A 26,326-nucleotide genomic window follows, 5' to 3' on the forward strand; every position below is an offset into this window, starting at 1 on the left:
GTCTGGAACACTATTACTCAAATGACTCTAAACTAGAAAATTTCCAAATGCAAGCAAAATTTCCTTAGTATGATATAGAATAATTTTTGGCATAACATGATTTTGTTGCTACTTGTAGGGCACAATTAATGATTAATACAATAAGAAATACATTAAATAGACCATTCTTCTTGCATTAATGTTTGTACTGTGATGCAATTTGCACTGTGTTATTTCAATCACTGGCTCCACAGCTACATCTGTATGTGTATAATGATTCTTTTAAAATCTATTATGGCTTCAGAAGTAGTGTGCATTGAAAAGGCAACTCGGCATCTTCTTCTCAAAGACGATGAATTTTAAATGAACAGGAGTAACAGTAATCAAAATATTGAAAAATTGAAATTTCCAAGGAAAACATACAGAAAATAGACTCTTTCTCACTGGAATGAACAGAGTATTTCCACCAAAAAATCTCTCTTCCATGCAAACAGTATAAAAAATTAATAAATGACAGTTGTACAAACTGAAACAGAGAACACATATTTTCTGAGGGAGACAATTATATTTGACACCTCTGCAAAAATTTGGTAATTGGGACAATAAGAATTTCTCCACAGCTGTGCCTGAACACTGGGGAAAGAGCAGCTGAGCTTCTGCATGCCTCAGGAGTTCACTCTGCCACAAAATATCCAGAATCCAGACCTGGATGATCAGATTCATTTAAAAACAAAAAACAACAAAAAAACCACCCCAAAAAACCACAAACAAACAACAAAAAAACCCCCCAACACCACAACAAAAAAACCCACCCTAAAACCATATTAAGTTTGGGACAGGCCAAGCAAAAGCCCTGTACCTGCAGTGCACATTTTTCCCATTTTTGATCACAATTCAAATTCCTTTCCTTGAGGCTGTGGCATCAGCAGCCAACAGGAAACCATCTTTTAGCTCAACAGGAACCACACCAAAATATGCAAATGCTAGTTCAATTCTTCCCCTTCCAGAGATGCACCATTTCAGGGATTTTTCTCCAGATGCAGGTATTTAAGAGAGCTCAGCATTCTCTGCAGACAGTCATTAAGAGGTGTGGAGGACTAGGTTCTATCCCCTCTTTCCTTCCTGAGGGGGGAGGACAGGTCCTTTCTTGCATCAGCTCTCATAAATACAGGATTTTTCTAAGTAGGGAACACAATGAATTTCTGGAGCCTGAAGGCCTCCTGACTTCACCTGCTGCCTCACCACGTGAGTTGAGGAAGCAAGGACAGCAGAGGAGCCTGAGGACTGGAGGAAGCCAATGTCACTCCAGTCTTCAAAAAGGGCAAGAAGGAGGGTCCAGGAAACTACAGGCTGGTCAGCCTCACCTCCATCCCTGGAAAGGTGATGGAACAGCTCATCCTGGAGGTCATCTCTAAGCATGTGGAGGAAAAGAAGGTTATCAAGCAACAGTCATCATGAATTCAACTAAGAGGAAATCATGCCTGACCAACCTGAGAGCCTTCTATGACGGAATGACTATCTGGGCAGATGAAGGGAGGGAGGTGGATATTGTCTACCTTGAGCTCGGCAAGGCTTTTGGCACAGTCTGCCATAACATCCTTATAGGTAAGCTCAGGAGGTGTGGGTTAGCTGAGTGGACAGTGAGGTGGATTGAGAACGAGCTGAATGGCAGAGCTCAGAGGTTGTGATAAACAGCACTGAGTCTGGCTGGAGGCCTGTAGCTACCGGTGTTCCCAGGGGTCTGTGCTGGGTCCACTCTTGTCAACTTTTCATCAATGACCTGGATGAGGGGCCCGAGTGCACCCTCAGCAAGTTTCCTGATGATACAAAACTGGGGGGAGCAGCTGATACACCAGCAGGCTGCGCTGCCATTCAGTGAGACCTGGACAGGCTGGAGAGTTGGGTGGAGAGGAGCCTTAACAAAGTTTAACAAGGCAAGTGCAGGGTCCTGCACCTGGGGAGGAACAACCCCCTGCACCGGCATAGACTAGGGGTTGACCAGCTGGAAGGCAGCTCTGTGGAGAAGGACCTGGCAGTGCTGGTGGACAGCAAGCTGCCCATGAGCCAGCAGTGTGCCCCTGTGGCCAAGAAGGGGATCCTGGGGTGCATTAGGAGGAGCGTGGCCAGCAGGTTGAGCGAGCTTATCTTCCCCCTCTACTCCTCTGCTCTGCAATGGTGAGGCCTCATCTGGAGTGCTGTGTCCAGCTGTGGGCTCTCCAGTTCAAGAGAGACAGGGAACTACTGGAGAGGGTCCAAAGATGATCAGGGGACTGCAGCATCTCCCTTCTGAGGAAAGGCTGAGGGGGCTGGGCCTGTTTATCCTGGAGAACAGAGGACTGAGAGGAGACCTTAGCAATGCATGCAAATACCTTAAGGGCGAGTGTCGAGAGGGTGGAGCCAGGCTCCTTTCAGTGGTGCCCACTGACAGAAGGGGCAATGTGCACAAAGTGAAACACAGGAGGTTCCACCTGAATATGAGGAAGAACATCTTTACCTTGAGGGTGATGGAGCATGGAACAGGCTGCCCAGAGAGGTTGTGGAGTCTCCTTCTCCAGAGACCTTGAAAACCTGCCTGGACATGACTTTGTGCAACCTGCTCTAGGTGAACCTGCTTTAGCAGGGCAATTGGACTAGATGATCTCCAGCGGTCCTTTCCAACCCCGGCCATTCTGTGGTTCTGTGTGATTCTGTGTTAGCCTGTCCAGTACACAGTCATGATGTGCTTGATATTTCCAAAGTCAACGGATAAGGCCAGGACAAGGAAGAGTTCTTTGTAAAGGCATCGATCCCCTGACTCATTTCTGGTAACCATTCCAGAGACATGGGCTGACAGTAATTAAAAGGACTTACACACTGGGCTGGTTTCAAACTCAAATCTTCGGCTGAAGCCACCGTAGCCAGCAGCTGTCCGGGCTCGGATCTGGAAGATGTACGCTGAGCCTGGTTTCAAGCCATCTGCTGTAATCGTTGTCTCTTTGGATTTGATGATGGTGTAGCTCATCTCCTGGTCCTTTTCCCACCCCACCCCCCAGAAAAAAAAAAACAATGTTCAAACAGACAAATAGTGACTCTCACAGAAGACTCTTAACATTTAAGAATTAATATTAAGAAGAAGATTCTTCACAATGCCCACAGCAACATTACAAAAGGTGACTCGAATATGCATTTTTGAGGATCTCTTTTCTCAACTCCCCCCTTCTGAAGGCCCTTTCTGCAGTACAAAATGTGAGATCTGATTTTCTCTTTTATAATCAATTACTCTAGGAGGTATGAAACAGAGCAGAGGGACTTTCCACCCATAAATGACAATACGGGGACCAAACTGGCATCTGCAGTAGGAGCAGCTTTCCATAGTTTGGGATGTAAACAGCCCAGGGCAATAGAAAGGTTCATCCTTTAAAGATCAGTCCGAAGGCACGGGGAAGAGGGGGAAGAGGAAGAAGGTCCCATTGCCTTGGAAAGGGGTTTTACTTTATACCAAAATGACTTCCCAGTAATGTAATTAGGCCTAAAAGAGAATATTATATTGCACATTGTAGAACTTCAGGCTGGCATTTCTAGAGCCACGAATTAGACCTTGGGAAGGGTAAAAAGACCCAAACCTCCAGAAAAATATCTAATTTTGCATTGTTCTTCTAAAGCAACGAACTTGAAGAAAAATTGCTGAAATAAATCTTCATTTACATCAGTTTCTAATGCAAAAGAGTTCCAGTTATTTGATTAAAATTTCACTGAAATGCTTGGTAATTACTCTTAGAATTATTTACTGTAACATATAATCTAGACAAGAGCTCATAAATTAAGGTCTACAAACTTGGAAACTGCTTTTTATTCACAATATCCTCTCAGATGCAAATTATTATGAGGTTAACAGGAATTCTTAGTAATTCCCTATGAAGATTTCTACATAGCTCGTAGGATCTGAACTGATTTTTCTTTTTTCGTTTTGATTTAATGGGCAACTTCCCATAGACAGTAATATGCCTGGATAAGGCCTTGAGAATCTCCAAATGTAGGATTACAGGTTTTTCATTGAAGCCTGGAGCTACGCAACACTGTTTTGGGAGGGGGTATATGTGTGTCTATGCCTTTTTTTTTCCTGTTAAGGAGCAGTTTCTCTTAAAAGAAAGCAATCTGACAAAACTCCATTTTCCAAAACTTTTAATAAAGACCACTTTCATCCCTTGGAAATGAACACTGCAAATCTACCCTTATAAAGGGCTGAAAACTGAGAATATATAAATGACAGTAGCAACAAACAAGAAAAATTAAGGATGACACCCAAAATTCAAATCAATGACTGATTAAAAAGCAGTAAGTGAATATTAGGTCACATCCTTACTTGTTAGGTTTTCAATACACTGTTGGCTTCTGCAAACATTTAAACACTTGAGCTTTCCTATGAAAAACACTAAGTTTCGTTATCAGCCTGAACGAAATAAATCAAGACAGCAAAAACTCAGACTGGCTGTAGCTACCTCCCCATGAAGGACCTGCACTTGAAGAACTATTTACTGAAGCTACTTGAGACTAGTTCTGGATCACAAATACAACGTTTTAAGCTCCCCCTCCCACTGATTTGTTTGAAAACAAAGTAAAATGAAAATATATATGGGGGTTTTTTTGCTTTTATTATTTGCTCGTTATCAAGGTTTCTAGAGGCCAATTTTCCTAGGCCATTCCACAGTAAGGATTCAATGTGTCACAATGGTTAATCAAAGAAGTTAATAAAATAATCAGTCATGGATTATTTCCAGCAATAGCATAACCTGATTCTTGCTTTGTTTTTTAATCCTTTTGAAAGCTTCAGCCCTACTTAAGCCACTCACACATCTTGTGTCCTAGCCCAAGCTCACTCATCTGCAAAAATAATGTTGATTTTATCCTGATGCAGAAGATTTCTGAAATTCTTTCCGCTGTTTGCATGGACTGCTTGAGCAGATCCTTCCCATGGTCAGAGAAAGAAGGGAGGAGGAGGAAAGACCTAGTCCTGGTCCATGTTGAGTGGTTTCACCTGGGCCATAGACAGAACTAATGGAAGATGTTCCTTAAAATAGAAATTCAACCCTCCAAACCAGTGAATTATGACTCAATTTAATTATTTTCATCTTGTTTTCATGTAGAAAGCCTGACTGTTTCAGAAGTAAGAACACCTTACAATCCCAGCTAAGGCAAGAATCTGCTATTCAGTCAACTGCAAACCTGATTTTTAGAAATGTAAGACTTCCAAAGATCTAAGGCCACATCACTTAAAAGATGCTATTCAGACAAAGCACATTTGTTACCATTTTCATTCAAACTGCATTAATTTTGCCAGAAGAGAACAAGTTGCCATTTGAAAGGAAGACTAGGAGAGGCAAGTTTTGTAGGAAGAGAAAGTGTTTTCCATTAGACCAAGAGCAAGGGCTGGAAAATCCAGGCAAGCTCTTAAGCCAGGATGCCCTTCTCCACATCACAGCAGAAACAATCTCTCCCAAAACCTTTCTTTTCTCTTTACATCATTGATGCAAAATCAAGTCAGAAACTGAAATACCAAAGGCAAGGGACAGCCTGATGTTTCTGGGAGGAGATAAAACGCTCGATCCCCAATCCCTCTTATTTTTAACAAATGAGCAGGCTCTATCTTAATGTGATAAGGCTGGAGAGAAATCTGACACGCAGATTTAATGTATTTGTTCAAGAGAAGTGGCACACTAATGGAAAACAACACCCTCATTTCAAGTCTTCCTAATCATTTACTGCAAAATCAATCTGACATTGATTTACGCATAAAATCACTCCATTCCCTTCCATGACTCAAATAATTATAACTAAAAGAGGACAGCAAAGAGAAGGTACTTGGGGATGCTCAACAAGCAGTCCGTCACACCTTTTCAAAATATTTGATTTCGTATTCCAGGATGATGCCGTTGGGTCGATCTGGCTCCTGCCAGGAAAGGGAGATGCTATTTTTAGTTATCTTCCCTTTTTTCACACTACTGACTGGAGAAGGTGCTGCAAGACAGGAAAAAACAGAATAGACAAAAACCACTGTTAGTAAGATGGAGGTCTGCCCCTGCTGAAGTCAAACTCAACTCGTCAGCGCATCCTCAAAGGCAAGGCAATCCTTAGCTACTGCAGGTCGGCGGGGCTTTCACCCCAGTGACATTTGCCCTTTTTTAACGTGGGCTTGCAGAGATTCTCATCATCTGAGGATCTGACCAGCATCACCCACCTGAGCCAAGTAACAACATGAACTGCCATCAGCAGCTTACACATCAACCTTGTCTTTCAAGCATTTTTCAAACACATCAACCCCACACCTTGACTTGTCAAACGTGTCAGGGGGCTATGCTATCAAAATTACATATTGATTACATACCGCTTGCTTTCAGCTGCTTTAAAGGTATGCATTTTTCAGAAGACCTGAGATTACATAGGCTACTTAACTATTTCTTTTTTGGCTTGTACGGTAGCTAAAGCCCACACATCTTTCAGCCTTCTCTTTCCAGAAGCAAGGGACAGGGTAGGCAAGGCCATCACAGCCTTTATAATTCAATTGCTCCCCGCAAGTATCGCAAGTATCGCTGGAGTGTTACAGCTCACACAGTGATGCTAATCCTTGCAAATGGCAACTGTCAAGATTTTAACGGCAATCACAGCTTGGAAGTTTGTGGCATGTTTGGGGAAGATTCAGCATGAAAGCAGCTATACCAGCTCCGCTTATTATTTTAAGATGCAGCCTTGAAAGGTTATCTGCCCTCTGCAGCACCACGCATGCATCAGAAACAGGCTGGATCCTTTGTTTTCAGTCTGGTATCTGCAGAGACTTTTTGAGTTGTGGTTGCTACCACCTCTTCCAGCTCCCTAGCAAAAGTTGCTATGGGCAATGCAACCCTAACGCCCCAGGTATTTCACGCCAGAGATTAGGAAACAACACTGAGTGAAAAGAAAAGGGGATGGGAGCAATTCATAGTCTCTAATTTACAGGGACAAAAGCAGCTTCTCCAGAGGAAAAACCAGCCCATGGCTGTCCAAGGGCCTTCAACTCGCCCTCTGGACAGGCCAGCTCTCGGTAAGAATAACAGGGGGGCTGGGGAGACCCACAGAAAAGACCTTTGTGGCCATATGGGGAACTGAGTGCAAAGAGCAATAGCAAATGACCACATTTTATCTTCCAAATTGTATTTGGAACTATTGAAAAAAAAGACATATATGCAGGGCTAGCTAATTATCATAATACTAAAAAACCCCAACCCATTAAGGAAAATAAGAACAACAAATTAATTTTGCCAGGCCTGACCATCAGCCAAAATGAGCAACGAAAGAACTCCCGACAATTATCCCTGGACTGAAGGCTAGCAGCAAGCCTTCTCTTTCAAAGCAAGCTCCCACAGCTCAGTCTCTTTTCAGCCTCAGTTCTTCTCACTCCTGTTTACTAATCTCTCCCCCACTTGGCTCTTGGAGGATCCTGAAAGGTGTCGGCTATTTCCATATTGTTTTCTGCTGGAGAGCTGGCATCAAGCTGCACAGGCAACGCTTGCTTTTTGGCTGGGCATCCACCACCGTGCTCACGACTGCTCTGCTGAGCAAGTAAAAACCACCTGGATATGAACAATGATCGTGTTGTTTATGTAGGCACCGCATGGTGATCACCAACAATTTTTCATCCACAAAAGTCGCCTTACCCTGGGCTGATGTCCTTCACAAACTTCTGGTCTATGTGAAAGTGAGTAACAACGTACACTCAAACTGTTGATCTGGTATAGGACTTACCATTAATTAATCCAGGTGCCTAAATATATGTCATGTATGCATGTGCACAGCAAGCCAAGTTGTACATGTGAGATACACAGACTGTGCACATGTGTATGGTCAGATGCATTAACCCAGAGAAGGCATAGCTAGTAGTGAACTTCATTAAAATAAAATTAACTTCCCTTCTATTTTAAAGAGCGCTACACACTGTTTTCAGAGGCATTGGAAAACAAGTCTCACTGTGGGGTGGTGGTGCCAAATAACAGGTGATTCTACAGCCCTAGTTAAATAGATGATACTGATCACTTCTTAGCATGAGCCACTCAAGATGCTATATATAGGGAATGGAGACACCAAAGTACTCAGAAGAAGGGACCCATGTCCCCAGATCCCTGCAACGCCTATACCAGGCTTGCAGAGCTGGCAGCCAAGGTCTGACAGGCTGGAGAAAGTCAGAGCTAAGCATTAAACCTTTATAAACTCCTACTAGCAAAAGCAAACCTGAGAAGTGCAGCGAGGGGAGACCTCAGCCCTCCCTGGTATTGAACACCTCTCAGGAATGCGAAAACCATACAATTCTCAGTATCAAGATCGCCTGACCAAATAATGGACTTTTCATCCACTTTATTGAGGTTTCCTGAAGTGTTTATGGGACTGAGGCTCACAAGTGCTTTAAAAACAAGAGAATGATGCAAGTGCTCCTGAACTCTGCTGCAAAATCTTTCCCTGGGAGGTTCAGGGGAGTTTAGCTCTCCTTCACATGCATCAGCACAGTACAACAGAAAATGCACCACTGGCCATCCATAAGTGCCCGTCAAACTCCCTACTCCCCTAAAACTGAGCATCCTCTTCAAAAATCAGCGTGTAAAAAGCTTGGCTAGTTAACAGCTTCATGGACTTCAATGTCTCACCATGCAGGTCTCTAACATGTTCAATCATGGCTCTGCAGAATGCTCTGATCTACCAGGAAAAGGAAGGAAGATAAGAAAATGAGTAACCCAACTCTCAAAGTAAATTAGAAAAGGGGTAACCATATCCTTTTTGAATCTCCTTCAAAAGAAGCGTTAAAGTGTAACCATGAGATAAAGGCCAATTAAGTAAATTCAATAAATCCCAGTGGTGCTGGGATGATACAGCAACTACTCTGCATCCTGAACACACAGAGATCACGATGCTCTGAACTGAAGGAAGGAAGGTATAAGTATTTTAGTTTTCTTTGTCAAACAAAATGTAATCCAATCCAGACAAGCAGACAAAGTATGCAATCATTCCATCTTAAAAGCCTGCAACTGGATACTGTGCTATATGATCTCAGGAAAATAAAAGGATTACTTGAGACTTGCTTTTCAAAGGTCACTGCTTCTGCAAGCACAGCATCCTCTTAATAGAAAGAAGCCAAGTCACAGAGCCCTTCCATTTGGAGTACAACATGTAAAAAAATAAACTCACCTAAGAGTAAAGATACATAGAGCTGTAAACTCCCATATTTCTTATGTAAGCAGGCAGAAGTCTTGTTCAAATCTCTGCCTTGACACTACAAAGGGTAGATGTGCATGGTGAATTGTTCACATGTTGCTTTACAAGTAATCTGCACATATGCATTAATTTCTCAGCAAGACACTCAAAATCAAAGAGGGATATTACATCATTTATGTTTATGTTTGCCATTCATGAAAACAGCCATGCGTGTGATGAAAGCAAACAGAAGATGTAACAAGGTGTGAAATTGCTAATGTACATTCTTGCTTTTCTGAGACCAAAATTAATCAGGAAACAAATAAAAGCATAGAAAACTGATTCTACCTTTTTTTGTTGTTCTATTTCTAACATTTCTTAAGAATAAAGGGACATACCAAATAAATAAATGAAAGTTTCTGCAGAAGATGCATCATTAGTCACATCTGAATAACTACAGGAGATGATTTCACGAGGAATAAACCTTTTAGGCCATTCTTCCTCTGCAACCTTTGATAATGACATTAGCATGGAATTAGCCATCTAAGGCACCAAACCCAGTATTTACAACATACTGTGCTGTGTCCTACTAATGCCTAACATACAATGATGCTTAGTGGAATAAAATGTTAATTATATTTTAAGAAAAACTAATGTTATCCTGCTGCTGCCATCTCTGTCCTGGCTGCTGTTATTCACATCTATGACACAGATGTCTACAGATACAGACATCACCTTTTGTAGACATCTATGCTATGGATTTTCATGTGTTCTTCATGCGTTTGCAATTTCTTTTACCATGATTACATTCCTGTATGTGCAAATGTTTTGTATTTGACACTTCAGACCTCACAATACACCTTGGGATTCCTTCCTCCATGAGATGGCAAGTTTCTTTTGCAGTCTGAGTTTTTGCCAGAAGATTTAAAAGTCAAATTAATGTTTGTGATTAAATCAATACCTTCACCTGTCATCATATAACCAGTTATGCTACCATTAATGCACTTACAAAACCAGGCTTAACTGAAGAAAATGAAACCTGTATCAGAAGAGTAACCATAAGACAAGTAATTCTGGTTCCACTTCAAAAGCTTGTATTCTGGCCATTTTTCACTCAGTTTCTACTTAATGATATTACTGATTTATTTTGTTTTTTTCTCAGGCCTTTGGTGACTTCAGAGTTTGGAGCAAGACCTGCATTATTGAACAAGTCACACTAAAGGCATATGAAATTGCAGGCAGATTTAAGCAGCAGAATAATTTTAAACAAGATACACTAGTTAAGACAGAAACACTGTTTTGAGAAGAAAAAAAACCAAAACAAACAAAAAAACACTTTACTGTATTATCTCTTTGCATATCTGTATAGAAATAACACACTTTTAGAAAAGCTCAACACCTAATGGCTCCCCTAGGGGTACTTTGACTGTGGATATTATACCTGGGTCAGAACTTAGTGTTTAAGTCATAACTTGACTTTTGTGCTGCAATTTTTAATATCCCAAAGCGTACCCAAGTCTGCCTCTGTCCCTTGAGGACAAGTAGCTGCAAACCATGCCTGGCTAGTTAGGCAAATAGGATGGGCCCCAATTTGCAGGTGCTTGTAAGGGCTTCTGAAAACTAAGTCCAGGGAATTAAAGGTTCTTGGACTACATAGCATTAAATGCCATTTCAATTCTATTTAAGATCTTAGATGGGAATCAATGATGCACAGATCCTAAATAGTTACTAGGGGGTAAATTTTAGCCCCAGGATTAAATCCAAACACCTTGCCAAATACAAGCCCAATCCTAAACCGGTTCATATATGGAGATAATCTTCTGTCAAATGGGGACTTCACGTTGGTCCTTTTTACACATCAAATATAAAAACAAGAAAGCAATCTTCAAATTTCCTTGGCAATGAATATATAGTGTTTTTTCACATCATTTATCTCCTAAGACGAACATTTGAGGTAAATGCCAGGTCTTAGACCAATTTACAGTCTCTGCTCCCTACCTCCATTTTGAATGCCTCCAAAACCTGAGATGCTTTGATATGTGCCTTGAAACAAGAGGTCACACAAGAGAGAGGAACCCAATTCAAGCATTCAGTGGCCCTGACAGAAGGCAGGGCCCCATTTCTCTAACATGAGTCCATGGCTAACCCAAGCAACAAGACTTATCTCATATGAAACAGGATGATTTTTCAGGTGGTTCCCACTTCAGTCCCTACAAGATTAAACATGGCTCCTTGACAGCAAGACATGACTTGAAGCCCAAGATGATCACAGAGCTGAGGTGCTCCCAGACCTTGTTGCCTCCCAGCTGGACACAGCGTTGGGTTCAAGCAAGGTGAAACCCAAATTGCTGCCTAAATCTCTTGGAGAGCCTGTTCTTTCTTTGTCAAAGCTTTTCTCAGATAATTTCTCTCTAGACTTCTAATCCTCAGTCTGAAAATACCAGAAAAGTACTTTTGCCTAAGACAAAGAGAGCAGGATGGATGCTGTGGTTTTGTGGACAGTACTAACCCAATGCGTTTAATTACCAGCAGCCCCACTACAGAGAAGTGCTCATGCTTGGAAGATACAAAATAGAAAAAAACCTTAAATTCATACTCATACTAGACAGATAACAGATGTAATCTGCATGCAATTTGCATTAGCACAGGGATAATGATTAATCTTTTTCTTCTGATCTGTGTAACAGCTCAGGAGATATGCCTGGTTGAGACAGGGACTACAATGCACCAGTGTGGTCTAAGGCTTCAAGATTTACTGTGCCCAAAAACCCTGTTCTTACTGTATAATTCCACTGTGCTAGCACAGCTTGGGGGAAGGAGGGGTGCATGCACACTAAATTCACCTAATTCAAGGTCGCCTTTTCTCTGAGCATCTCCTGGAGGAGGTTGCCAGGAGGGAAACAGCAAAGAGAAAAAACAAGTGAAACCAGTGATTTTCACAGTGATTATCTAACATCAACTGATCCACCCATAAGGATCTATTGCTTCTTGCCACACATCTTTTGATAAACACTCCATGATACTTGGCTACTCCTGTAAAAACGTATTAAAAGAACAAATAGCAAAAGAGCAGTATCACTGCATGTACAAAATCACTACTCAAATCCCCATTATATTAACTTGTATTAGAAAAATGTACCTATAAAATATACTTCGTTATTAAGACTGCTGATTATTGATGTGTAAGTTATGTAAAGGGTAAAATGCATAGCTTTAAAGCATTTGTATGCAGTCTTTTCCTCTCAATTGTAAGAAAGCAGGGCTCAACACACACTCCTTCAAGCACAGTGGATGCAGCCAACGCAAGTTTTGCCATTCACCAAGTATTTTTCTTTAGCAAAATGTTGCTAAGACTCACTGAAGTGCCCGCCTTTGTGGAGGCGACCCAGGCAGGCATAGCAATGTCTCACCTCCAGCACTCCTTTCTGTATGCCCTGTTGCCGACTACATGAATGTTTCAAAAAATCACTGCTTTTGCCACAAAAAAAAAAGCAAGTAACTTCTCAAAAAATCTAGTATAATGAAGCTACACCATGACATAGCTATTAATGTTGCAATGGCAACAGGATTACCAGCAGAACCTAAAGACATCACAGAATCTGGGCACTAAACTACAGAGCCTTTGGGGCAAGACTACTTTGTCATTCCTCATGTGCGTACCACCCCATACAGAACAGAGCCAGAATATTTAATGCAATCTATCATATACCACCCCCACCCCCAAACACCACATAATCTTAGGGAAGACTCCTAAAAGCACATGATTTTGAAAAAATGAATTGGAACCTTGCCATCTGCCTTCTGTTTACAGAGCTGTACAGACATGCCTTCAGCTCCTGGTAGATTCGAAGCTGCCTGCAGATTCGTCTGATGTGCAGGCACAGGACTTTAGGAAAACACGACCAGACATCACAAGAGAAAATTGCAGGTGATAGGACCCCCCCACCCCCCAGAAATCATCAAAATTCTAAATGAGAATAATGGCATTAGTGGCAGATTATGTCCAGATAGTGCAAGCTAACTAGGATGGTCATCACTGGAGATGCCCACTTTTGGGATTTAGAGAAATGTCCTGGCACTTCAGTTGTCAAGCAATCCTCTGTACTCTGTTATTTTCATTTATTTTGTGATTTCCAAGACGACTTATCACCAACAACCATAGAATACTGAGCACACTCATCTCGAGGGATGGGAAGTATTACCTCCACTTTGTTCACTTAACAAACACGTTCAGCACCTTATCAGGAACATCGGTGTATGAGAATGTTAAGGACTGTCTATATAATGAAGGCTACAAAGGGCACCATGTGCTGTAGCATCAATCAAGGTAATTTTTTGCCCTTGAAACCTGAACACTTGCAGACGCTTGTATTTTGCAGGGACTCTAAGGCAAGAGTCACAGATGCTGTGGTGCAAAATCCCCTTCATAAAGCTACAGAGTGTTTTTTGTTGGTTGTTTTTTTTGGTTTTTTTTGGTTTTTTTTTTTTTAATAATTAAAAATTGGCCCAGTAGGACTGGCCATGGTCATAATTTGCTGTTTGGGAAACTTCTTTCAAATTGCCAGACCTAGCATACGTTCATTTCTACTTAAAGCAGCATTAGCCCCAAGTTCTGCACAGACAGTTCCTGTTGGGCTGTAATTTATCCCGATCCCAGGAAGGGAGAGGGAGACATGAGGACACCACTGTTTGCCTGGCTTCAGGGAAAAGGGCTCTCTGCTGTCCCTGGCAGGTGCTTGCACCTGAGGCCAAGGCATACCTGAGATGAAAGGTTAACAAAGCAAGGAAGAGAGGCATGAAGGAATATTTTCCTAAAGGGTGCAGATCCACAGGGAGTTGCAATACGTGTTTTTTGTTTTTTCTAGGATCTCTGGAAATCAAAATATTTTTTCTCAAAGCTGGGGAACACTTTTGTGGTTAAGACCTGAGCCAGATTCCTTCACACCACAGAAGAGCTGTAATTTCCCTATATTCCATTAGTGGTTTAGTTGTGAAGCCTAAGAATAAATGCTATTGACTCACAAGACTCTTAAACTACAAATTCACTCCTAGCAAGGTGATAAGGACTCCAGCTCTGATCCATCAAGCGTTTTGGGAAAATGCTTAACTTTAAGCACGAGTACTACCCCTATCAGCACTCTGCTGGATCATATCCACAGGGCTCAGCATTTTGCCGTAGAATCCTCATTATTGAGTGCATTTATCAGGTTAGCTTCCAGCACACTTATAAGCACCTCTCCTATCATTAGAAACCTAATATCTTATTTGCATTTAAGCAAAAGCTTCCTTTTAAAAACCACATGCCATTAAAAACAAAACAAAACCATAGTTACTGAATAAAATGCATAAAACGAGCATGTTCTTGCTCCCTACCATACCTCACTTTCTTAATTCCTATATTGGCTCCTTCCTTTATACAGCACTTGCTGCATCCTTCTTCCAGCTGCTATTAAACCCTAAATGCGGTAAATTCACGGACCATTTTTAAACTGCGTGGGAAATTTCCTTCTCTGCCAAACCTGCCACTCTGTATGATACACCAATCAGTCTTGCTGATGAATTCTAATATTAAAAGCCAAATTACTAAACACTCCAGTGAAATCAGAGACAGCCAAATAGATTCGTTATGTTTCCACTTGAAGAACAGCTAGTGAAGAGGTGCAGCATGTCAGAGGGAAGAATGGGCAAAGTCCTTAACTCCCGTAGTAGTTAGTTTTGGATTTCCTATGGTACTTGGTCCCTCCTACCACCACTGCTCTTCTCTCACAACTCATTCATAAATGGGAGAAAAGCATGAACCCACCATCTTTGACAGGGCCCTCAGCTGGCCACAGCTTTGCAGAACCATGATCCAGACCCTTTCCATAAACAAGTTCCCCAGTGAGGACCAGAAGGCTTGAAATAAAATTCTTAAAATAAAAAATAAAAATAAAATGGGTTACATTAGAACAAAAACCTAGAATAGCAAAACCTCAAAGTGACTGGAGCTGAAATGGAAAGGTTTGTATACCTGTGGTTGTATATACCTGTGATCCATAAACCCACTCCCATCCTGTCCTTGGTTTCAGACTGACAGTGGCTCTCCTGGATCAGGGCAAACACTGCCCACGCTACCACTGTTTTTAAGAGAAATGGCAGACAGAGACAAAATCTAACAGATCTCATCCTTGCTGCCAACCCAGACATCTTGCACAGTCTTTTGACACTTAAGTGTGACCACAGGTACCATTTGCCCTAAAATCTCAGGTTCCAAGCATCAAAATGAAGCTACCTAGCAAATTCGGCACAGATCAAAGTACACTACAGATGCTTGGGAAAACATCTCTTGATGCTACCAAGGGAAATTTCAGTACCTTCAGCTTCCTAAAGGGTAACCTTTGCAGTGCGAAACATGGGACCATGCAACGCCCCTTTGAAAGGAAAGAAGAGCTGCAGCTTCAACCCAGGGCTTCCCAGGAGGCAGAGAAGTTATCTACCGGGTCCTGGGGGAGAAGGGGAAAGGTCCCAAGGGAGTTGGCAGCTCTGTACTGTGCCGCATTTGGAACATTGGGAAAAACACAGTGCATTTTGAGGGAATCCAAGAGGGAATCAGAGAACAAGCATAAGCTGAGAAACCTATGAAGAGAGAAAGAAAGAAGCAAAGCTTTTCATTCCCAGGGAAAAAGAGACTGAAAGAGAATTTGAGTCTTCAAATAAGTAAAAGGCTGCTGTCTCTGGAGCAAGACAAGCACAGAATTACATTTAGAAACAGCTTTCTAAGGACAAAAGTAATGAAGCACCAGGAAAAATCACCCAGTGAACCTGTAGCATCTGTGTCTTTGGAGGTTCTAAAGCAGGTTAGATGAGCACATCCTGAGATTCTTCCAGACACATGGCTCTACAAAGGCAGCTGGGCATCATAAGATGAGTGGTAAAAATAAAAAGCATCTTGAAAGGCAGAGATCTGGGAGACATACATTTCATGCCATTTACCAGCCTGCACATTTGTGCCAGCAAACATTAAGGAAAAAATCTAAAATGCTGAAAGTAGGTAGTCACACAAAAGGATGGCACTGGGATAAAAGCATCAGACCAGAGGAAATAATACTTCGCTTTCCAGCTCTGCCAGAAACTCATAGCATGACCATTGGCAAGTCACTTCATCCTTCTCTGCTGTTATCTGTGCAATGAAGATAATGATAATTCCTTTATCTATTTTGACTTGAGGGGCAGGAACTAACTATTCAGATGCTGCCAGCACAATCTTTGCTTTGGCCTGCAGGCACTGCTGTAAGGCAAATAAAGAAAAGACGGAATACCTGCAAGCATTACTTCTGGCAGCCGGCTCCTTCTATTTAAATCACAAGCAACTTGGTGACACCACACTGAGCTCAAACATTGAACAAAAACCCTACATGAGTGACAAAAAGGAAAATTACAGGGAAATTTGTGGTAAAGGCTCATTTTCATAATTTAATAACTCTCTCCAACTTCTGTTTCCAAGCAGAAGCACTAGTTGTGTGCTTAAAGATGAGCGCTGTGTTAAATTGTTTTGTTGAGGCAAAACTACAGAGATCACAACCAAGCAACACAAAGCCCAGGATGAACATGAGTGTTTTGCATGGGATAAATGCAGCTGTGTAGGAAAGCACAGCTCTTGACTCTCCCACCCTGCAGAGGTATTACCTTCCTGCAGGAAGCAAATACAGACTTTCTTCTGACAAAATATGGCAGGTTTTTCCAGTCCAGTTGATTTCTGAAGGTGCTGAAAAGGATTCAGAGACAATACTCGAGAACACTTCTGACATAAAGCCCCAATCTGCATACTGTACAGGAACTCTCCAGCACATTTTTTCCCCTCTACTGCTGATGGGGTACGTCCTCAGCGCTTGCCCACTCAGCTGGGTCACAACACGCTCTGGAAGTCAGGGCGATGCCACGTGAGCAGAAAAACAGCCTGAGCTTCCAAGGGTGGGATTGCCATCCAGAAGCTAAATGGTCCCAACAAAGATTTCAGATGTTTTAAATTGTGGCTGCACATCTGATGCATAAATGAACATGTCTTTAGCTTCTCCTCAGCATCAGAACTGTGGCCAAACAGGTTTCTGCCTGCAACACACTGCTTAGCACCCTACACTGGTTGGTGGCTGGTCCTCCCGCAATATTGTTTTTCACTGCTTTGTGGGTACATCTGATCAAAAATTAGGAGAGATATAGGCACGCAGGATAGCAGAGTGGGAATCCACTGCCTTTTTGGCTTGCATTTCCAATAGTGCCACTCTCTGAAGCACCGGGGGAAAAAATGTGTCATAAATCCACATTCTAGATCCACCCACCTCCTGGCTCTGACATGAAAACAATGGCTTCACGATTTCTAGATGTGGCTAGGAAGAGGCTTAAAGGAATCAAGCAACTTACTGCTTCATAGTAAGCATTTATGAAGCTGCACACTCAAATATATCTTGAGGCTTTGGTGACACAGTCTCACTCAGCATTCCCAAGACCGCATTATAGAAAGATGAAGGAGACACTAGTCTCACCGCATCCAGATTTCTCTTTTGGTTCACTCACCTCCTCTCAGCTTTGTAACTGCTAGAAGGGAAAAGGATCAGTTACTGGTGGTTCCTCCTTCAGAGGAGTTTCTTGGCTCTGTTCTCCACCTTGAACCAGGGGATTTCTTGGACAGACCTAAACAAGTGCCCTACTCCTTCCAGCTCACTCACATTCATCTTTATTCAGTGCGTGGACTAGATCACCAAAAAGTTTAGTGAGGAAATAACATATGTATAATGCATGCTTCCATACGTGCAATACATAAACCACTTCCTTGTTTGGTATCACTCTGCATGTTTATGACTGACTCCTCCTTGACTGACCTCCCTGCTGCAAGCGCTCACCTCATCCAGTGGTTGGTTGCAATTGCACCCTGAAGACGGCTGAAAGTAGCCCAAACAAGGCAGGTGACAGGATGGGGTGACTACTTGAGCTCACTGCATAAATACCAGCTGCTCACAGGCATTTGCCTCCATTCTTCACTGGTCTGTGATGATGTTAGCTCCCACTTACTCTTAGAAAAAAAGCAGTTTACAGCACCACTGAGGGCTACCCACACAGCACAGATGGGAGTTCATTAAGGTTTTCCTTCAGACGATGACTTAGGTCATCCACAGGGCTGTCATCTCAAGATCAGATGCGTACAATAGTTTGTCTGCATGTGGCCAGGGCTCAAGCTCCTTAGACTGAAGAGCCAGATATCAAACCCTACAGGTTTCTCCACTATTTTATTCCCCAGGACGCTGCCTATCAGCATGACTTTTCTCTCCTTCAATGTGCCCTGCATAAATGTGAGATGATAACAGTAAGTGGCATTAAAAACGTGAATGATGAATGTTATGCATCAGGCAGGATGATTAAATAACTATGTGTAGATTCTGGGGTATATTAGCTTCTCCGCCTTCTGACATGATAATTGATCATTCCTAATCTATGGCAGAAAAAACCCAGAGATTACCTCCCCTCAAACAATTCAGCTTCTATCCTCCTTTGTTTATTTCCTCCTTTCTATACAAAGGGAAAGTCCATTAACTAGCTCTAACTGTTTTTAATTCAGTTGCATTGAAAACAGAATCTTAGCAATGCACGTAACTGATCCCATTTTTACAGGACCACCTTCCAAGGAGCAGCAAAAGTGATGCATTCATACTATCAAGGTCACTGTAGTGAATGCAAGAATAACAAAAACTTGGGTTTGCATCAGGATCCAATTACAGCGAAGTATTCAAACGTTGCTAGACTGCCCTCAAAAAAATGTGAGGTACTCTAAGAAAGCCATACACAGTTAAGCAGGCTTAACAAAAAAGAGCAATATTTGAAACAGTTTAGTTAAAATTTTGTACAAAGACACTGAACTCAACCAGAACGTGTTTTATCCTCACTCAACTTGAATTTGCGAAGTAATAGGCAGCAGGTAAACCAAGATAATCAATTTTAAATCAATATCCCTAGATTTTTAAGTCCAGAAGAGGTAATTTAGCCCTTCTGCAAAACACCACTGAGTTTTCATCTTCCTTTAAATCAATAATGATTCACCCCTGGGGCAGATTACCAAACTTCACCATGCAGTGACTTGCTGGAGTACTGTCCGCCTTGTCATGTGTCCTAAATTAGAAACCCACGTTCATATCTAATAGTGATGTCTGCTTGAGTAAAGGATGGGTACAATTTGAAAAAGGGGGTAAACTTGCTTAAAAGAAGCAACAACAACATTTTAAGAGATAACTGAACTTTGTTCTAGAAATTAGTACTGAAGACAAAAAGTACTAAAAAAAAAATATTAAAATCAATACAAGTTACTTGCTGAGAACCTGAAAAACAAAATAGAAAAGGGCATTTTTAAATATAGATGCACATACATGCACACTTCCATGAGTCATCCAGAAAAAAAATCAAGGAAAGCCTTAAGCAACAATGTATGCTTCAAGTATGCTTTTTAAAGTTGAATGTCCCTTGAAGACTGTCAGTGAATTTCCAAGCAATTTGGCAACATTTATTGGTCTATAAAAATTATAAAACTAGCCTGATTTTAAGAAAGCCTGCAGATACTGAACTACCACGTCTGATCAGTGCAATATGTCCACACACATTTTCATACTATATAGCACCACAGTGTACAGAATTCAACTCCGTGGATTACCCTCCCATGGGCCTTTTTCTACCAGTGATGAATGCATCTGGGAAAGGTGGAAATACATTTTTCTCAGTGTTATCATCCATTCAAAATGTTACATAGCTAAGAAAAAAGAAAAAAAAAATCCCATCCAGTAGTACAGCTGCCAAGCAACTGCTTGCAGAGACATCTATTACTTCATGCACTACACAATCCTTTTATTTATCGTACTCCAACCAAAATTACTCAAGCCATTAATGCCTGTCAAACTTCTTGTGCATTGCCCTGATAAGAACTTCATATTACTTACTTCTTTTTCCTGCTAAATGAAAGGTATGCTGACCGCGTAGGCACATCTTACCTTGTATCTCAAGAAAGATACCGCTATCATCCTTGCATGGCTTCCAGTGGCCGCTTAGTCTTATACCTGCTGCATAAACATGGACTGTGGGTTCCCACTGGCATCACTTGAGTGCTGCTCATTTTAAAGCTGCTGGAGCTAGCTGTGTTCTCTTTTGTTTATTCTGAGACTATGGCCTTTAAAGCCTGGATGTGACATTTAAAAGGGCCTTTAAATGCCATATCCTCTCTCAACCATGAATCTTGTCTAACACAGCAGTATATTATAATCTCAGTGATCTAATTCTCGAGACCATCTCTTTACTGACAAGACCCAGGATGGTCACTGTGATAAAGCTCCGGGAACTCGAAAAATATCTCAGTCACTGACCCAATAATAAATCTGCTGCTCTCTGCTTCATCTTTTCCTCAGTAAGGCACGTCAAATCATACACTATGACTATATATTAATGACCTGGGCAAAGGGATTTTCAGAAAATTGTGGGGAAAAAAGCAGTTCTGCAAGACACTGCATTGTTAAAAGAATGAAAATCAAAACAATTATGCTTTCATTCACCAGAGAAACTTGCTTTCTCAACACCCTGGGGAAAAATTCGTTTAGAGCCAAAATTTCTAGAGCCCAAACTGAAACACAAGCAGCAGCTGTAAAGACAATCCAGAGAAAAAAGTGGCAAGATCAAATCTACCTGAGACATCAGGCCACACCTTGCATTCATCTGCATGAAAGACTACTCTCTGACTTCATCAGAAGTAGCTTCCATACAACTAAGACAAGAATTTGATCCACTAAGGGAAGGGGAAACATCACACATCCCTCCAGGTACTGAAGTAGCCAAAGCCACGAATGAAACAGAAGACTGCTTGGGACCTATGACCAGCTGCAGATTGACACAGAAAAAACCTCCTACTCTTCTATTTTGGAAGAGATCCTATCTATGATCTTGTACTGTTCAGCAGTCCTCATCAGGGAAGGGCTCAGATTTACACCAAGATTCAACCCCTAACCCTGTATTCCTGCGCAGAGCACTGAAAAGTCAAGAAACACAGGGGAGAAAGGAGGACACAAACAGCCTAAGTTAAATTTATGGCTCAACCTTGACTCCAGTGAAGTGGAGTGCCACCAGACCCTGGTGACTTTTAGTCTCTTCCCAGCCCTGCTGCTGAACTGTTGGGTGAGCTCGGGAAAAATCACTTCACTCTCTTTTGCAGCCTGGAAGAGGTGTGGGAGGGATGTTTACGTCTCTCGCAAAGCACCGCAAGGCTCACAGTTAACATGTTCTGCTGAAACGTGTACCTCACCTTTGGTGGTAGCTTTAGGTCTGTGGCTTAAACAATTTCTACCCCGAGATCCTCCTTGTCTACCCACCACCCCTTCCCAAACACATTTAATTAAAAAGCCCTAAGTGCTGAGCTGCTAATGATGATCTTTTACTGAAAATCCTCTTCCCTTGGCAAGTTGCTCCTGTCTTACTCCTAGTCACAACTTCCAGCCTTGCTTATTTCCACAGTGACCTGCTTGTACCTATACTTTCTTTCATGGGCTGACAAGAGAAAAGGCTTAATCCCTGAATTTCATTTAAGGCTGCAGAGCCCGGCGTCTGTGACACGTGGCTAGGGTTATCCCATAGGCAAGCCTCTTCCCAGCAGTGCCCAGGAGTCCAGGTTTCTCTCCTCTCATGCTGGCGTGCAGAAATACCCTATGTGACAGAGCTCAAATGGAGATGAACCCTACTCCCTCCTGGCCCTCACCAATTTTTTTTTTCTTTTATGTGTGTATTTAAAGTAGGCAGTGGTGAATACTGCAGTCAGCAACCAGCAAACCTCTGGAAATGCATGAATATCAGAGACCTACAATGTTACCGTAGCAGGGCTATGGGAAACATCTGGTGCCTTCTCCAGGTGCTCTCCTACCACTTCACAGTACAACCACTCAGAAGCATCTCTGACAGGCTCTTAAGTCTCCTAAACTAGATTAATCTATGTGTAGCGTACAGCAAAGCTACAGATACTTCCTAATGGTCTGAAATGCCAGCTCCCATAATAAATATATGCATCCTGCGTGCAATTATGCCTGTTTCTTAACAGCATTAAGATGGCTGCAAGACACTAATTACCAAATAAGAATTTTACAGTTATACTCCATCACACCTTACTCATGACACAGTTACTTTTAAATAAACAAGGATTTTGGTTTCAGCATCACCAAAGAAAAGGGAGCTTTCTCCTTTGATCCATTCCATCTTTCCAAGTGTGATCGTGCAATTACAGAAGAGCAAAAACTACCATTCGATGAAGCATTGCCAGGGCTTCACCGCAGCCATTTCACTGCTATTGAGAAACACTGTTAGCCCCTTTATTAATCAGTGGGAGGAATTATGTTATCTGAAATGACAGCAATCTCACTAGCAAATTCCTGCTATTCTCCAGCCAGGATTTCAGTGTTTGTAACAAGCTATTTGCAGACCTACCTTTACTTTAATTAACACCACGACAAGATCCAAGGTATTCCCTGTGCCTTAACGCCGATGTCATTAGACAAAACACATCTCTTACCTGCATCGTCTGTGGAGATACTGGCAAACAGCTCACACCACGAGTAAAGAGTACAGAAAAGCTTCTTTCCAAGGTCCATGAGAGGGCTGTAATGAGAGTTGTGCCAAAGCCACTCAGACATGGAGGTACTGTCCTTGAAGTGAAGGAAACGGCAAAGTCCCTGGTTGACTACAGTGGGAGAGAATTAAACCAGCGCTGAACAATTTATCTCCCCTTTCAGTGCTACCTCCTGACATCAAAATAAATAGACACCATGGTCATTTGGGCAAGAAGCTGGCTAGGTGAGATTGGAACAAGTATAATGTGAACCAAGTCCAAAGCATTCTATGATTCTAAGTGTGGGAACCTGCAGCATTAAACACAACGTGAAAGGATGCACTAATGATAGCAGTATTTTCCCACTGTTCACACAAGCACAGAGACAAATGTTGTGATCTGTCTCTGTCTGCCTTTTCTGGAGCGCTGTTTTATGATACAGTTAATGATTTGGCAAAAAAAAAAAAAGTAATAACCTTGTATGCAGCAATTGCAAATGATCTTTGACTTCCATCTTGGAAGATGAGTAACGGAGGCCTGTGTTTGACCCCTTTATGAGCATTTTGCTTATGATGGGATGGTGTGGGTGGGAAGGGAAGTTGGAATAAACACCTAAAATTCTAAGTGTGCAACTGATGCCATGATGTACAGTTACCTTGTTTACCATTATCCTTAGTCACAGATTTATCACGGTGCTCTTAACACATGCTGTACATCTTTTCTTTCCCCCTCTCCCCGCCCCGCCCCCCCCCCCCCCCCCCCCCCCCCCCGCCCTTCCCTTCTAATTGGAACTCAGTCTGTGAAATGTAATTAAAGCTCTCATAAATACTGTCAGCTAGTGCACCTTTTTTCTTCCCAAGTAGCTACTAACATCTTCGAGAAGACCTCATCAACCCCTGGTAGAATACAGACTAATGTATCTTCTCTCACACCCTGCTCAGGATGAGGAAGTCAATCTTCCCACCTTCCACATAATTAAAGTCACCCACATTATGTGCTTTTCTTTCGCCACTCCCTCCCCTTCTCCAACACATGTATCACCCTGTCACCAGCTCCTTTCCTTTCATCTGATTTATTCTGTTTCTAAGGACTGAACAACATCCAGTGCTTTTGAGAAGAGCTGGAGTCCTGGGCACAGCTCTGCACCAGGTTTTCTGTTTCTTGCCTCCTCCCATCTTATATTAAAAGACAGTGCTTTTAACTCTCCTTTAAGAGGGATTATGTCCTGCAATCTGGGGAGTTTATTCATGCCTGCGAGTGAAAAGTAATACCCTCTTCCATTCAGGGCAAACGACTGAGACATTAGCAATGAAATTCAGTGGTACTTCAAAGCCTCCTTTGGGCCCTAAAGGTTGTGTAGGGCTGCCCAGGGACCAAATGAAGCCCAGTTAACCCAACAGGTGGCTTAATTTGGTCTGTGAAAAATAGCTGCTGCTTCTCTCAGAGCGGAAAACACTCCTAGATTCAGCCAAACAGCATCTATAAAAACGTCTGACTCGAGGCATCTCTTAACGTTTTCAAGCACCCACGTGGCAAAGGGAGGTGGTGGCTGCTGTGCATGCTGGAGCACTGCTCTGGACGTGGCATCACATCTCTCCTGCTATGGAAAAGGGCACAGACCTGCCAGGGTCCGAGGGGTTAGAAGCCACGTGCATGCCCTGTCCACAGAAGTACATCATTACTTCTATGAGGCAGAGTAGCTGGAGCCAGAGACACGGAGGCGGGAGACCTGATAGCCCCGTACTTCAGGTACTTGAATATTCTCCGGGCAAACCACTCGTGCAGCCCCTCGGGCACCTGCCTGGGGCTCAGCCACGCGGACTGGGGAGCAGAGGGATGTGCCGCCCCGGACCGCAGCATCCCAGGGGAGGACAGCCTGACGCTGCCCTGAGCGGTGATGCCCTTGGCTGGGAGGCAGCCCCTCACAAGCCCCTGTCAGATGCTGTCTAATGATCCAAGTTCAACAGTTAAGGGAAGCAGAGGAAGGGGGAGAAGCCGCTGAAATCTTTGCTAAGCTCTCAAGAGGATAAACAAAGTGTCAGCGTCTTTAGCACTTCATTACTGCTATCACTTGATTTTGTTAAGTGCCTTTGTTGGACCCTCAACAGTGAATAGTTGCCAAGCTACTCTAAATACTATTACTGCCAAAGGCCAAAAAAACCCCAGCATATTTACTGAAGAGGTAGCAATTGCTCTCCTGCTGGATAGAAAGTCAAAAGGATAGGGATTGTAGTTGCATTTAATCCCCTGGGTACTGGAATTTGCAACCACTTGGAATGGACGCTGTCACATTATTAACAGCTCTGCTTTTAGCAGACAAAGCACAGTTCACCAACCAAATGCATTGCAGGCAATACCTTGCACTCAGCTGGACTCAGATCAAAGATTGCCTTTCCTGACTGTGGTGTAAAAGAGGGGAGAAGGGAACTGTCACTACTGCAATTAAGATTTGGGAGCAAACAGCCCCCATGCCACACTTTTCCCCAAGCTATTCAGCACACTTCAGCTCACTAAGCGCTTTGGATGAATATACTGTTGATTGACATTTCTATTTTTCATGCTGCAGTGAAATTGAAACCACAGTAACACTGAAACCAATTCAGGGGGGAAAAACCCCCACCCAAAAAGCCCAAAATCAAACAAGCCACCTGTCAGCCCATCTCCAGTGGACTCTGACCAGCCGCTCTTACCTGCTCTTAAAGCCAATTTGGCAAACAGGTTAGGAAACATCTCCAATGCAGCTCAGGGCTCCAGCCCTATGGGAAAGGCTCAGCAGGGGCACAGGAGCAGCAAGAGGAGTCCCAGCCCTCGCGTATGCCCTCTAGCCAGTCACACCAATGCTCCATGCCTCAGTTTCCCCATCAACAAACCAGATGCCTGAAAAACCTCCCTGATGAAAGGCAGTGCATAAGCTGTAGGCAATAAAATAGCAATTTACTGACATTAGGCACCCCTTCCAATGATGCTGTATCCATCAGGTCTGGATACAAGAAAGCTGAGCCAACTTGCATTTATTTACTGTATTCATTTGCATAATGAACATGTATTTTCCATCCATATTTTGTCCTAAATGAAGAACCGGACACTATACAAACCGCATTTAAAACAGCAGTCATCATTCGTTGACTAGTATCAGAAGATACAGAACAGTGTAAAGCCATGACAGATGCACAATTGTTATTTGAGCACAAGCAATACCTATCAACTGCCTGACAACTTTATGGCAATTTGTTTTGTTTTATAGAGATGTTCTGCAGGGGATGTAAATAGCACTCGAAGCCCTGCAAGGCTATCTGACCCTGGCAGAAGTCCCCCTCGAAGCCTCAGCCAACACATAGCAGAGGGTTGTGTCCTCATCAGCCCTGTGGAAAGCACAGGGCATTTTGTCCTTCATGCACACCCAGCTTTGCTATTTTGGAAAAGGCGAAGATGGGTCTGTGCCCTCATGCGCATCCCTGCCCAGCCATCCTCCACCTCCTTTCCATCTCCTTGTAGTGACTGCGTCACACCTGGTACAAAGAAATGTACAATAAATTAAATAACTTGTTCATTTCTGCAGCG

The 26,326-nt window shown here is 42.6% G+C and overlaps 1 protein-coding gene across 10 annotated transcripts in view; it reads right to left on the reverse strand.

Moving 5' to 3' along the window:
• The window catches only part of EPHA5 (EPH receptor A5), a 210,644-nt gene that overhangs the window by 49,791 nt on the left and 134,527 nt on the right, over positions 1 to 26,326 (reverse strand). For all 10 annotated transcript variants that reach the window (XM_040597106.1, XM_040597105.1, XM_040597096.1 and 7 more), the window contains 2 exons: positions 5,849 to 5,973; positions 2,830 to 2,989 (listed from right to left, as the gene is read on the reverse strand). In XM_040597106.1, the coding sequence (XP_040453040.1) occupies positions 2,830 to 2,989; positions 5,849 to 5,973 (285 nt within the window). The remainder of the gene's footprint in view (positions 1 to 2,829; positions 2,990 to 5,848; positions 5,974 to 26,326) is intronic.

The sequence above is a fragment of the Falco naumanni genome, chromosome 1 (genome assembly GCF_017639655.2).
Source record: "Falco naumanni isolate bFalNau1 chromosome 1, bFalNau1.pat, whole genome shotgun sequence".
In the NCBI taxonomy this organism is placed as follows: domain Eukaryota; kingdom Metazoa; phylum Chordata; class Aves; order Falconiformes; family Falconidae; genus Falco; species Falco naumanni.